The sequence below is a fragment of the Giraffa tippelskirchi genome, chromosome 4, assembly GCF_054371585.1.
Source record: "Giraffa tippelskirchi isolate mGirTip1 chromosome 4, T2T-mGirTip1v1.2.pri, whole genome shotgun sequence".
NCBI lineage: Eukaryota > Metazoa > Chordata > Mammalia > Artiodactyla > Giraffidae > Giraffa > Giraffa tippelskirchi.
In genome coordinates this window covers 41,500,527-41,515,490 of record NC_137278.1, presented here as the reverse complement: position 1 = coordinate 41,515,490, position 14,964 = coordinate 41,500,527, and the positions used below count along the sequence as shown (strand labels likewise).

The window sequence follows — 14,964 nt, the reverse complement described above, 5'->3', positions numbered from 1 at the left end:
AAGTAAATACTACATTACTATATGGTCCATAGTTGGTTGACTCAGGATGCAAAGGGCCAGCTATAAGTTATATGCAGGTTAACCCCCACATTGTTCAAGGGTCAGTTGTGTTAGGAAACAAATTTTAATATTATGGTGATCCATCTGATCTACACATGGATGAGTAAAAATCACTTTGTCAAAATACGTACTAGGTTTTAAAACTTGTCTTTACTACTTCATGTAGATACTAAGAAAATACTTGGGGAGAACTAAATTTTTAAAGAGGCTTTATTCATTCACCAAGTGTGGCGTGAGCTTGGCATTCTGTTCAGGTCAGAGGATACGGCAGTGCGTCAGCTACTCAATAAGCTACATATGGTCTCCTTCCTTGCCCTTCAGTCCATTATAGCCAGGCTCTGAGGAACTAGTGCTTGTCTGCATCTAGGAAATTGTGTTTCATTTTTTTTAAAGTAAATTTCAGAATTCATTTTAGAAAATACTTTGGAAAAATAGATATTAAAAATTTTGAATCTAAGCTTTGAAACTGGTGATTCCATTTAGGGGGTGGAGGTGGGACACTTCTGCTGAAATGAATTTTTGCTTTAATTGTACCTGAATAAAATTGACCTTAACAGATATTTCTAGCAATATTCATAAATTTATTTCTGTCCAAGGAGAAGATATCCTCTCTTAACTCCTGATATTTAGCTGCTTTTGTTTAAACATTGAAATCTTAATTTTGAGAAGTGATAATCCAGTAATTCTAATCAAAAGAACTCTTCAGCTGAGGAAAAATTCTTCATAAAAACAAGGTGGCTAAAAGCTACCAGTTAAATCAAAAAAGTAAGAAGCTACATTTGGAGCCAGGAAAGGTTTTTTGAATAAGAGAGGTGATACAGTGATTCAAGAAAGTATGTTTGACTGCATTTTGTGTACAGGATTGAGGGGAATAACTGAAATTACGGAGTCAGCTAGAGGTTAAAATGGTCAGGGAGGGTATGAATGAAAAATTAAGAACTAGACTGAGCTTTAAAGAATCCTTCAGAATTGAAGTAGAAAGAGTGAGTAATCTAGTGCTTTAGTTGATGTTACTGGTAGTTGATGTTACTGGGAGCATTTTTGAATTAATGATACTGTGGATTCTTCTTTTTTGCAACAGAAAGTCTCTTGTTTAAAAGAAAGCAACCTTAAGAGGCAGTGTATGATTTTGTTTTTATGAAACTTGCAAAACCAGTCAAGGAAAAACAAATTATATGAACTTCAGTAGGAGATGGTTTGAATAAATGTGTTAAGAGATAAATTAGATGTTTTGTGCATAATAAAGAGGGAGAGAGTCTTTTCAGGGATGGGACGGTGATAAAATAATAAGCTTAAGCAACTGTAGATAATGCATATTCTGGTTAGAATTATCATTAGACTTAAAAACTGCTAGAAAATGTGATGTATAAAAAAAAATTTTTTTTTCTGAATTAACTCGGGCACAAAAGGTGAAACATTAACTTTCAGCCATTTGTACTTTTATGTATTTTTTTTTAATTTCACTTTATTATTATTATTTTTGTTTTTGGCCATACTGCACGGCATGTGGTATCTTAATTCCATATCCCCCTGACCAGGGATCAAACCCACGTGTCCCCTGCATTGGAAGCATGCAGTCTTAACCACTGCACTATCAGGGAAGTCCCCATTTGTACCGTTAAATAACACATAATGAGAAAGAGACTTTCCAGGTGGCGCTAGTGGTTAAGAACCCACCTGCCAATGCAGAAGATGTAACATACATGAGTTCCATCCCTGAGTCAGAAAGATCCCCTGAAGGAGGGCATGGCGACCCACTCCAGTATTCTTGCCTGAAGAATCCCATGGACAGAGGAACCTGGTGGGCTACAGTCCATAGGGTCACAAAGAGTCGGACATGACTGAAGTAACTTAGAACGCACGCACTCACAAGAAAGAAGATGGCTTTTTTGCTGGTCTTTTATTAAAAAGTTCAACTGACACTGTCGTCTTGATTTCTGGTGAATGATTGAAGTGATTCTTTGGCTAGTCAAGATGAATTATTCTCAGATTTCTAGCTAGTTTGTATCAACAGAAATTTTCCAAACAGCAGAGTTTTGAATATACTCTATGACAAAAATAATAATAAAGAACTAGATTATTTCAGCAGATTCACTATTAACTTGTGTAATATTTACCCTTCACAGTAGTTTTCATAAAAGTTATCCATGATACTTTAGAGAATTTGACTTCAGGGGAATTCAGGGATCAAGATTAAAGTTAAGATTAAAGACCATGTTGTATTTTTCAGTCCTCAGTCTGAGGGTCTGTTTTTTCCCATCACTGCGGGAGCACATGATTAGACTAAAGATCTCACAGGAGGCATGTGAGAGAACACCGACTTCAGTGTCTGTGTGTTAGAAATAAACTGCAAAATAAGCAAATAATAAAGAAATGCTAGCTTTTAGACCATTTTGGTTGGTGATGTTTCTAATCAGTAAAGAAGCCAGCATCTTTGAATATTGAAATACTTGAAATTTGCTGGCTTTGATTTCTGATTTGGCTTTTTGTTTACAACTTCATGATTCTTCCACAGGTTTATTAACTGGAGTCGTGGTGGACTCTGGAGATGGTGTGACTCACATTTGCCCAGTGTATGAAGGCTTTTCTCTCCCTCACCTTACCAGGAGACTAGATATTGCTGGGAGGGATATTACCAGATACCTTATCAAGGTAAGCAAAAGAGAATATCATAGAATTAGATTTTGTAAGTTTGTATATATCTACTTAAAACAAAATTAAATGTATCACCTCAGGATTCTAGTGAATCTGCACCACCAGAGAAGTGGTCCAGTACTTTATTCATATAAAAATCTGTATGAGATTCACACACATGATCTCTTGTGTACTAATCAGAGTTCATCATTACATAATTATAATTTGCCTTTCCTGAGGAATGGGAAGAGAGGTATGTCAAAGATGGAAGAAGACTCTTAAGACTTCCTTGAACAACTTGGGCAGCCTTTCAGCCGTAAAACCCTCTTTGAACAAGATGTATGTTAAAATTTATTTGTGAATGTAATTAGTGATGATATTCTTTAAAACATTGCTAGATGAAGTATATAAGGCCACTCTTTGGAAGCATGTGTGGTTTTTGTAATGTGGGGAAAAAAAGATTTAGAATATTGTCTGTACCAGCACTCTGTAGTTAGTACATTCTCTCCAGGTTAGTGGTTCTCAATCAGGGATGATGCTACTCCTCCAGGGACACTTTGAAATATCTGGAGACATTTTTTGGTTTTTACATCTTTGCAGGAAGGCTGCTAGACATCCTGCAATGAACAGGGCATCCCCCACAACAAAGGGTTATAAGCTCCAATATGTCACTGGTAATACTGTGGGAAGACTGTTCTGGGTTTCGTTCAGTCTTCATATTGACATTGGGTTAGTAATAAGGTTGGTAATGAGAATTATAATATCATTCTAAGCCAGAATTCTGTTTGAGGGTGACTACCAAAGGATTGCCCAAGAGTTTTCTTTTGAATACAAACACAAAGATCAGAGGATTTTTAGTTTTTTATGTGAAAAGTCTAATTTGTTTATGATGTGTATTGTGTGTGTTTTTGTTTTTCCTCTCAGGTTGAATTCTCGTTTTTCTTTGTTTATTTAACAAATACTATTGCCCCTCTAATATGTGTCAGACATATTTCATGATTATGACATTGACTTTTGAGTGAATTGCAGATTATAGGAATCCAGTGCTAAAATATTATTTATTAATAGATATTTTTCCCATTTATTATTCATGAACTGTTAATTCTGTCACTCCCTATGAAACTTTTCTGTGAAAGTGAAATGTAAATTCTTTTATAGTAAGTAATATTCTCCTTTCTGAAATAGTAAGAGCTAAGGTTCTGCTGTCCATTGTATTTGGTATTGATGTGACATACTTAGCATTAATCCCTTTTGTAGAGTTGAACTCACGCAGATTAATTGTGGACTTACTGCTGTTTTTTTGTACCAGCTGCTTCTGTTGCGGGGATATGCCTTCAACCATTCTGCTGATTTTGAAACGGTTCGCATGATTAAAGAAAAATTGTGTTATGTGGGATATAATATTGAGCAAGAGCAGAAACTGGCCTTAGAAACCACAGTATTGGTTGAATCTTACACAGTAAGTATACCTGGTGTATGATATATATATGGTTTTAAAGTGGGCGACAGTGACTGTTGGTGTGTGCTTAAGGAGGTTTTCTTGGAATCCAGTACTTTGGGTTTGGGTTGTTGTAATATGTATATGAATGACCTTTAATGTCTTTGTGCATTATGATACTATGATTTAGTTATTTTAAGACACTGTATGATGTGAAATAAGGCAAGAATCATATATTGCTTTTCCACTTTAGGATACAGTTAGATATGAAATGTTATTTTGAGATTCTGGTATCTGGAGTAGCATTTTTCAGCATGGGTTTCACATAGTTATTTCTCTGAGATGTTAGTAGGTATTGACAAAAATTAGAATGAAGGGTTACATTGTCAGAAAAGTTTGGGAGAGAGTCAGTTTTACTTTATTAAAGGACTTCTGATAACCTTTGATATGCTGATTTGTACATGTTTACAGTATTCTTCAGCATTTCATGGGACTGGTATTCTAAGATACTTTGGAAAATGGTCATCCTATAGGATTGCTTTAACAATTCAGTAGGTGGCAGTCTTCCTGACTTAGTATTTTCTTAATGAGATATTCAGAACAAATGTTAACTTGAAATTGTAACTATATGATACTTAGAACCAAGTACTAGTTTATATCAGTGGAGTTGATCTTCTCTGAATTTTCAGTGTATTGCGGCCTTAAGTCTGTCATTTTCATCTGGGTATAAAGTACTTCCATACTTTGATGTCTTTGATCTGCTACTGTTGTTTAGTCACTAAGTCATAACTAACTCTTTGAGAGCCCATGGGCGCCTGCCAGGCTCCTCTCTCCATGCAATTTCCCAGGCAAGAATACTGGAGTGGGTTGCCATTTCCTTCTCCAGGGGATCTTTCCAACCCAGGGACTGAACCCTTGGCAGGCAAATTCTTTACCACTGAGCCACCAAAACTGAAATTGAGTGATAGGCAATAAAAGCAAGTATTCTTCCACCATTTAATTCATATAAAGAGAGCATATCACAAATATATACAAAATAGTCACTTTAAAAATAATTATAAATTTTTATAAGTTGTATCATTTCATTTCAGAAGATACTGATCCAAATAGTCAATAAATCAATCCTTTGCAACTCAGTCATCTACAGATTTGCCCTAGGGATTCTTTTCTGAGGCCTTCTTGATAGTTCCCCTAGATTTATAATTTATCGTCTACCTGACTTTGGAAGAAAGTGTCATGAGACAGAGGATAGGGGAACTAGAAATAAAAAACATATTTTATCTCTTCCCTCTTTTCTCAAAATTTGAGGCAGGTTACAAAAGTATATGTGACAAATAAACCGGGAACTGTTGAGTAAATTAAGAGGGAAAATAGTGGACAAACAGGATAGGATAAGGTTTGGTGCAGAGAAATTTGAGAGGCATACAGTTTTAACAGTTCTGAGAGGTAAGTAGTTCCTAGGGTAGGTGGCCCCAGGCTGACCTCCAACCAGAGCTTTCAGAAGAGCCACACTGTCCAGGTACAGACATTTTATGCTAATGATAGTCTGCCATGTGAAGTTTTTTCATATATCTTGGGTGATTTCATGTGGTTTTTAAAGTCACTGGACGGTTGTGTTTATTTTGTTAAGGGTAAATTTTTTAAAAAAGAAATTTGATACAATTTATAAAGATAATTCTGGAGTTTTTGAAAGATGTGATTGCTTTGCATATACTGTATACAGTTAGAGCAGACATGGAGTAAATGTCTTTAAGAACTTGCTTTGGGATACTTTGTCATGTTGTAAAGCGAGTTTGGGAATCTAAATATAGTTATGTTATTTTAAATTGATATACTGTTAGAAATGTTAATGTAAAACTAATTCTGGTCTGTCATATAGAAATGTGTCAAATGCCAGTATATACCAGCATGCTTGTTCCTTAGGTCAATTCTATGAATTGTGAGGGAGTTTTTGTTTAACATTTCTTGTTTAATTAAACATAAACATGATGTAACTTAAGGGTTTTCTGCACGGGGTCATATGATAGTGGTATCTTACCAGTTGCTTAAATCTTATTTTCTTAAAATTATATTTATCTATTTAAAAATTTAATAGGACCTAGTAAGTAGGATACAACAGAATTGCCTAATAAAAAATAGTTTAGTGTCCTTAAGCTTTTTTGATCATAAGATTTTCCTTGGATGAAATGATTTGATAGAAGTTTCACACGTGATATAAAGTGTTTGATGGCAAAAAAATAGTTCCCCAGAATAATTATTTGGTAAAAGAAATTTAAAAATTTTAATGGAATGCGTCTGTGCTGCATGGTAAAAATCTCCTTAAACTCAAAAATGTGTTAAAATGATAAAGAGAAGCAGCGTTGACTCCGGCAAAAGTCCAGTTGCTGTGGGTGATCAGCGCTACCTGTAGTGCTCACCTGCACACACCAGTAGACATCACACATTTGTGTGTTGGTGACTCGTTCAAGAAATTCCTGCTATCTGGGGAGAGGACATATCATTTCAAAAGCAGAACAGAGCATGAACAGAGCACGATAAAAAAAAATTAAAAATTATTTTAATGTATTTTACTTTGTCTTTTTTCAAAAATGTCTTTCGGGAGAAATATATTGCTAATGATTTTGGTTATAAAACAGGCATACTAGCATCTAAAGAACACTGGGAACTTTTTAAATCTTTTGCTGATACCTGATTGTTCTTGGTCTCTAGCTCCCAGATGGCCGCATTATCAAAGTCGGGGGAGAGAGATTTGAAGCACCGGAAGCTCTGTTTCAGCCTCACTTGATCAATGTCGAGGGAGTAGGTGTTGCTGAATTGCTTTTTAACACAATCCAGGCGGCTGACATTGATACCAGGTACTTTAGAAATGGTTGTTTCAAAGTTGCTTCTCAGAAACAGATGGAATATAAATAACTAGAGTGACCAAGTTGTCTACTGTCTCACCCAAGTTTTTGGTAGGATGACACTGGTTGTTGAATGACATATATTGTGTCTCAGATGCCCATTTAAACTTATTGTGAAATAGTTTAAACGTTGCAAGTTGCCAGAATAGAACAGAGAACTCCTGTATACTACCCAGTTTTCCATGTCACTGATTTTAGCAGTCTGTGTGTTTGTGTGCTCTCCCTTTCTCTCTCTCTCTCTTTCTCTCCTGTCCTTGAGTCACTTGAGAATAGGTTGAATGTGTAAGTCCTCTTTACTCCTTAATATTTACTTTGTATTTCTTAGGAATGAGGCTGTTCTCTTACAGCCGCAGTGCAGTTACTGAGTTCAGGGGATTAATTGCTGATGTACTTTTATCTGCCATCCATATATCAGCTTTGTTCTCTGTCCCAATAATGTCCTTTATACAGTTTTTCTTTTCTCTGGTAAAGGGTCAGAACTAAGAGCACACATTGTATTTAGTTGTGATGTCTCTTAGTCACCTTTTATCTGTTGTAATCCCTCAGTCTTTCATGACATTGATATTTTTGCAGACTACAATTTGGGTTTGAACGTTTTCTCATGATTAAATTTAGACTGTGCATTTTTCGCTGGAACACTACTTAAGTGATGTGTCCTTCTTAGGTTGGCACATCCAGAGCTGATGTCTCTTTGCTCCTATGTGGTGATATTAGTGTTAAACTCTTAGTGAAGTTTCCTGTTTTCTCCACTGTATCAGTTCAGTTCCGTCACTCAGTCATGTCTGACTCTTTGTGACCCCATGGACTGCAGCAGGCCAGGCCTCCCTGGCCATCATCAACTACCAGAGTTTACTCAAACTCATGTCCATCGAGTCGGTGATGCCATCCAACCATCTCATCTCTGTCGTGTCCTTCTCCCTCCTGCAATCTTTCCAGCATCAGGGTCTTTTCAAATGAGTCAGTTCTTCGCATCAGGTGGCCAAAGTATTGGAGTTTCAGCTTCAACATCAGTCCTTCCAATGAACATTCAGGACTGATATCCTTTAGGAGGGACTGGTTGGATCTCCTTGCAGTCCAAGGGACTCTCAAGAGTCTTCTCCAACACCACAGTTCAAAAGCATCAATTCTTTGGCACTCAGCTTTCTTTAGAGTCCAGCTCTCACATCCATACATGACTACTGGAAAAACCATAGCATTGACTAGACAAATGTTTGTTGGCAAAATAATGTCTCTGCTTTTTAATATGCTATCTAGGTTGTTCATAACTTTTCTTCCAAGAAGTAAGCATCTTTTAATTTCATGGCTGTAGTCACCATCTGCAGTGATTTTGGAGCCCAAAAAAATAAAATCTGACACTGTTTCCCCATCTGTTTGCCATGAAGTGATAGGACCAGATGCCATGATCTTAGTTTTCTGAACGTTGAGCTTTAAGCCAACTTTTTCACTCTCCTCTTTCACTTTCATCAAGAGGCTCTTTAGTTCTTCTTCACTTTCTGCTATAAGGGTGATGTCATCTGCATACCTGAGGTTATTGATGTTTCTCCTGGCAGTCTTGATTCCAGCTTGTGCTTCTTCCAGCCCAGCGTTTCTCATGATGTACTCTGCATATAAGTTAAATAAGCAGGGTGACAATATACAGCCTTGACGTACTCCTTTTCCTATTTGGAACCAGTCTGTTGTTCCATGTCCAGTTTTAACTGTTGCTTCCTGACCTGCATACAGATTTCTCAGGAGGCAGGTCAGGTGGTGTGGTATTCCCATCTCTTTCAGGATTTTCCACAGTTTGTTGTGATCCACACAGTCAAAGGCTCTGGCATAGTCAATAAAGCAGAAATAGATGTTTTTCTGGAACTCTCTTGCTTTTTCGATGATCCAGCGGATGTTGGCAATTTGATCTCTGGTTCCTCTGCCTTTTCTAAAACCAGCTTGAACATCTGGAAGTTCAACGTTCACGTATTGTTGAAGCCTGGCTTGGAGAATTTTCAGCCTTACTTTGCTAGCGTGTGAGATGAGTGAAATTGTGCAGTAGTTTGAGCATTCTTTGGCATTGCATTTCTTAGGGATTGGAATGAAAACTGACCTTTTCCAGTCCTGTGGCCACTGCTGAGTTTTCCATATTTGCTGGCATATTGAGTGCAGCACTTTCACAGCATCATCTTTCAGGATTTGAGATAGCTCAACTGGAATTCCATCACCTCCACTAGCTTTGTTCGTAGTGACGCTTCCTAAGGCCCACTTGACTTCACATTCCAGGATGTCTGGCTCTAGGTGAGTGATCACACCATCGTGATTGTCTGGGTCGTGAAGAACTTTTTTGTACAGTTCTTCTGTGTATTCTTGCCACCTCTTCTTAATATCTTCTGCTTCTGTTAGGTCCATACCATTTCTGTCCATTATTGAGCCCATCTTTGCATGAAATGTTCCCTTGGTATCTCTAATTTGCTTGAAAAGATCTCTAGTCTTTCCCAATCTGTTGTTTTCCTCTATTTCTTTGCATTGATCGCTGAGGAAGGCTTTCTTATCTCTCCTTGCTATTCTTTGGAACTCTGCATTCAAATGAGTATATCTTCCTTTTCTCCTTTGCTTTTCGCTTCCCGTCTTTTCACAGCTATTTGTACGGCCTCCTCAGACAGCCATTTTGCTTTTTTGCATTTCTTTTTCTTGGGGATGGTCTTGATTCCTTTCTCCTGTACAATGTCACGAACCTCCATCCATAGTTCATCAGGTATTCTATCAGATCTAGTCCTTTAAATCTATTTCTCACTTCTGCTATATAGTCATAAGGGATTTGATTTAGGTCATACCTGAATGGTCTAGTGGTTTTCTCCACTTTCTTCAATTTCAGTCTGAATTTGACAATAAGGAGTTCATAATCTGATCCACAGTCGGCTCCTGTTCTTGTTTTTGCTGACTGTATAGAGCTTCTCCATCTTTGGCTGCAAAGAATGTAATCAATCTGATTTCGGTGTTGACCATCTGGTGAGGTCCATGTGTGAGGTCCCTGCCATTTTACCTGGGGCCAAACTGTGGTGGAGGTAATGAAGATAATGGTGACCTCCCTCAAAAGATCCCATGCATGCACTGCTAGAGTCCGTGCCCCCAACCCTGCAGCAGGCCACTACCGACCCACGCCTTCGCTGGAGGCTCCTGACACCCATAGGCAAGTCTCCTGTGGGGTCACTGTTCCTTTCTCCTGGGTTCTGGTGCACAAGGTTCTGTTGTGCCCTCCAAGAGCCTATTTCCCAGTCCTATGTAAGTTCTGGCAGCTCTATGGTGGGGTTAATCGCGACCTCCTCCAAGAGGACTTATGCCATATCCACACCCAGAGCCCCTATCCCTGCGGCAGACCACTGCCGACCTGTACCTCCACAGGAGACGCTCAAACACAGTTCTGTCTCAGTCTCTGTGAGGTCCCTGGGTCCTGGTGCGCATAAGGTTTGTTTGAGCCCTCTGAGCGTCCTCTCCATTGTATAGGTTTTCTTTATTTTCCTGATTTATAAGTAATTTGTGGGAAAGTACTTTCAGTAGTGTCCAACTCTTTGCAACCCCATGGACTGTAGGCTGCCAAGCTCCTCTGTCCATAGAATTCTCTAGGCAAGAATACTGGCGTGGGTAGCCATCCTCTTCTCCTAAGAGAGCTTCCCAACCCAGTGAATGAACCTGAGTCTCCTCCATTGCAAGCAGATTCTTTACCGTCTGAGCCACCAGGGAAGCCCGAAAATACTTTTGAGACTGTGTAAATCTCCTATTCTTTATCAGTTTCTGACTTCTACCCCTTTTATCATCAATTGATGATTTTTGCCTAAATCCATTTTTATTGTGATGGTTGCAAAAAGATGATTATTCTATCATTCCTTCTGTATTTATTAGTTGGCATTCTAGCATAAGGAACTGCCTTTTCTTCTCCCTTGTTTTTGTTAATTATCAGTATGGCCTTGTGATTTTATTCAGTGAATTATAATTTTTTTTATCTCTGCCTTATTTCATTTTGGTGCTAAATCGTTCTTGACTTGGCCTATGAGAGCCCCTTCAAGCAGGCTTCCGTGTCCTTTGTTGTTGTTTAGTCTCTAAGCCGTGTCGGACTCTCTGGGACTCCATGAACTGTAGCCCGCCAGGCTCCTGTGTTCGTGGGATTCTCCAGTCAAGAACATTGGAGTGGGTTGTTGTTTCCTTGTCCGGGGGCTCTTCTTTGCACCCTCATCTCTTTTGAGCACATTCTATTTCATTCTATTTTGTGGCACAGGATATTCCCAGCTCATCTTTAATTTTGGTTTCTGAAGAGGTTGTCACAACTATACAAAGAAAGGACACTCAGAAGTATTACTCTCTCCACCGTTGTCTTTCACCTTAGTGCTACTTCCTTCTTACACCAGAGGGAGCATCCTGTAAATACTCTTTTGAACTTTGTTTTCTTCTCTTAATATATCCTAAACAATCTTATACCACTTCCTGTATGTTGTTCTTCTTTTTTCCAGTGTGTACATATAATGGCTTCTTCAGTGAATCCTGGTTATCTAGGTAGGGTCCAGTATTTGTGCTGACAGATAATGCTGCAGTTAATAACCTTGTGCACACTGTATCTTTGTATTGTTGGGATATATGTCCTGAAAAAAATGCCCGAGCAGGGAATAGTTGGGTCAAAAGGCAAATATGTGGTTTTGTTATTGCTCAATTCCCTTCTGTTAAGGTTGTACCCGACTGAAGTTGCATATATTTTTCTATGCGTTGTGTGCTAAGTCGCTTCAGTTGTGTCCAATTCTTTGCAACCCTATGGACTCTAGCCCCTCCGGCTCCTCTGTCCATGGGGATTCTCAGGCAAAAATACTGGAGTGGGTTACCATGGCCTCCTCCAGGGGGTCTTCCCAACCCAGGGATTGAACCCAAGTCTCTTATGTCTCCGGCATTGGCAGGCAGGTTCTTCACCACTGGAGCCAACTGGGAAGCCCTATGGACCATTTTTATATCTTTTCTTGGTGAATTATCTGTTCATGTCTTTTGCCTGTTATCTGTAAAATTTTTGTAATTTTTTTTCCTCTTAGTTTTTAAAGAAGTTCTTTTTATTTGAGCTCTGTGATCCATTTGCATATATTTTGTAATTTTTCATTTGTCTCTTCTGGTGTTTCTGGCCACACAAAATTTTGGTTTTATTTAGTTATATAAGAAGATTTATAATCTTTTATTGCAGCTTGAGTTTGAGTCACAGAAAGCTCTCCTCTTCACCCAAGTTGAGAAATTCACTCAGAAACATTTTATTAAGCAAGTGTTTGCTTACTTCTTTATTTAACCGTAATGAAATAACCGCCTAATTTTTGTGGGAAGCTGGGGAACAGGACAATAATGGTAATTAGTAAAAATAGCAATTGGCTTAGAACAAGCTATAAATCTAATGGAAGATGCTGCTAAGTCGCTTCAGTCGTGTCCAACTCTGTGCGACCCCATAGACGGCAACCCACCAGGCTCCTCTGTCCCTGGAATTCTCCAGGCGAGAATACTGGAGTGGGTTGCCATTTCCTTCTCCAATGCATGCATGCATGCTAAGTCGCTTCAGTCGTGTCCGACTCTGTGCGACCCTATGGACAGCAGCCCACCAGGCTCCTCTGTCCATGGGATTCTCCAGGCAAGAATACTGGAGTGGGTTGCCATTTCATGATCAGAAGTCTAATCTAGATATCATAATTATGATAAGTTCTCATAGTGGGGATTGGGTAGATGCTTTTGTCCCTTGATGTAATGATCATTAATAGCAAGATTATATATAAAAGTGCATACCTGTTGGTGGTGATTGAAGTTTTGGTGATGCTGAAGCACTGGAGTCAGGTTCAGTACCCTTTCCACATTGCTAGCATTGGAAAGTTGCAGCACTCAGATTTTGTTCTGCATGTTCAGTGTATTGAAAGCATACATGTAAGTACTCATGGGCATATACCACATGTAGCTATACCTCAGCTGCTTAGTTTATGTTACATTCATGCATGCATCTGCAATTAAATACAATACAAAACTTCTTGTAGAAGCTAGACTTAAAATAGCCTCAGCCCTTGAGAACCTGAAAGGAAGTAAAACCTGGAAGCGAGTTTGAATGAAGCCAAAATGGATACAGCTTAGCTCTTGAGCTTTACTAAAAAAGCTCCTCCGACCCTCACTTAGATTATACTGTTAATACTTTTACTCCATATGCACTTATTTTAGATTTGATTATCTGGTATCATGACCAGCAGCATATTTAAGGAAGAAAGAGAGCACTGCTATTAGAAGCAAGCACATCAATCTAACCAAAAATAATAGCCAGCAGCCTCAAAGCAGAGGAACAAAAGGGAAAACTACAAAAGGCAAATGGAAAAATTCAAAAGCCAGAAGTGGAGTCATGGTGGAATATGATTTATCATAGTAGACAACCACATCTAAGTGGCTCCATGGAAGCACTGTTAGAGCACAGCCCGAATGCTGCTCCTTTGTAATGTGAACTAGTCATTATTGACAGACTTAATTAGATTTTCAAGAAAATGTGTTATGTGTTTTAGGAGTATTGTCATCAAAATGATAATAAATACTTTATATATAAAGGGAGTTTGTTATCTGTTTATAGTAGTAATAGCAAGCATTCAGCCCTGCGGTTTACATGTTTAATTTAATTCTCCCAGCAATCACCTGAGGCTAATGTAAATAAAAGCAACTCTTGAGATATTGTTTTCCTAATCTGAAACCCCTAATGAATACCTGTTGTGTCTTCCTAGATCTGAGTTCTATAAGCACATTGTGCTTTCTGGAGGGTCTACTATGTACCCTGGTCTGCCATCCCGGTTGGAACGAGAGCTTAAACAGCTTTACTTAGAACGAGTATTGAAGGGTGATGTGGAAAAACTTTCTGTAAGTATCAGAACTCCAACTGTTAGCATACTGTTAAAACCCTGTAAAACAGCTTGTGAATCTTGTCAACCACCAGAGGGAGCAAGACGTCTTCCTAAACAAATGTCTAATGCTGTCTGCTGCTGCTGCTGCTAAGTGCAGCCTTGAAAAAGTAGGAAGAAGTAAATGGTTCAAGATGAGCTTTGTCTCAGCGGTCCTAGTGCCAGCTCACCTTTCTACTCAGTGAACTGAGGTAGCTGGGTGCAGAGACAAATGTTTTGGTTCATCTGTAACAAATAGCCTGGAACCAGGGTGCCTGTACATGGGTGGGAAGAACCTGCTGTACTGTGGAGAAAGGCCTATTGGTTTTGTTTTTTGTTGTGTTTTTTTTTTAATATGTCATCAGCATTCGGTGCTATTCTTGAACTGTCTCGTATTTCTGATTTAAAATTATTTTCTGGCTGTTTCTTGCATATGTCTTTTATCTCCCCAATCATCAGTTCTTTTGCATCCCTGTCAACAATCATAGCTCTTAAAACAGACTTTAAATGATAGTTGTTGATACATAGAGTGGACAGAAATTTTTAAACTAGGGTGTAACAGTTGATGGTTATTTGACATTGGTTTTTCTCTACAAACCCTGGACTGTGTGAAGTACACTATGTATACTATGTGCTCAACTAGGAGTCATTTATTCTAAGTTAATCTCTGAGGTTCATCTCACCAACTTTGATCAGTTGTTTTAGATAATGAGATTACATCATACAGAGGGCTTTATATATTGGAGACACTATATTACATCTTTCATTTGTGACTCAAATTATTGAAATTAAATTCTGTATGGACTCATACATTAAGCAGATTAAAAGACTCAAAGGAGGCATGTTGTCTAAGTACTTCACTCATCTGTCTGATTTTATTGAGTTACACATATAAAATCAGTCTTAGATGATTATTCAGCATGTACTTCTTGAACTCTTTCTATGTGCTAAACACTTGTCTAGGTGCTGGGAGAAGCAAAACAGTGGTGAACAAAACTGAAAATCTCTGCTTTTAGTCTGTGAATAATACTTTGGTTAATAA

The 14,964-nt window shown here is 38.3% G+C and overlaps 1 protein-coding gene across 3 annotated transcripts in view; it reads left to right on the top strand.

Annotated features, from left to right (window-relative positions):
- The window catches only part of ACTR2 (actin related protein 2), a 36,908-nt gene that overhangs the window by 18,110 nt on the left and 3,834 nt on the right, over positions 1 to 14,964 (top strand). For 2 of the 3 annotated variants that reach the window (XM_081588307.1, XM_081588306.1), the window contains 4 exons: positions 2,576 to 2,712; positions 4,004 to 4,153; positions 6,842 to 6,987; positions 13,770 to 13,902. In XM_081588307.1, coding sequence (XP_081444433.1) covers positions 2,576 to 2,712; positions 4,004 to 4,153; positions 6,842 to 6,987; positions 13,770 to 13,902 — 566 coding nt within the window. Of the gene's footprint in view, positions 1 to 2,575; positions 2,755 to 3,967; positions 4,154 to 6,841; positions 6,988 to 13,769; positions 13,903 to 14,964 lie in introns of all 3 variants that reach the window. The other variant, XM_081588305.1, reaches the window with a different exon arrangement.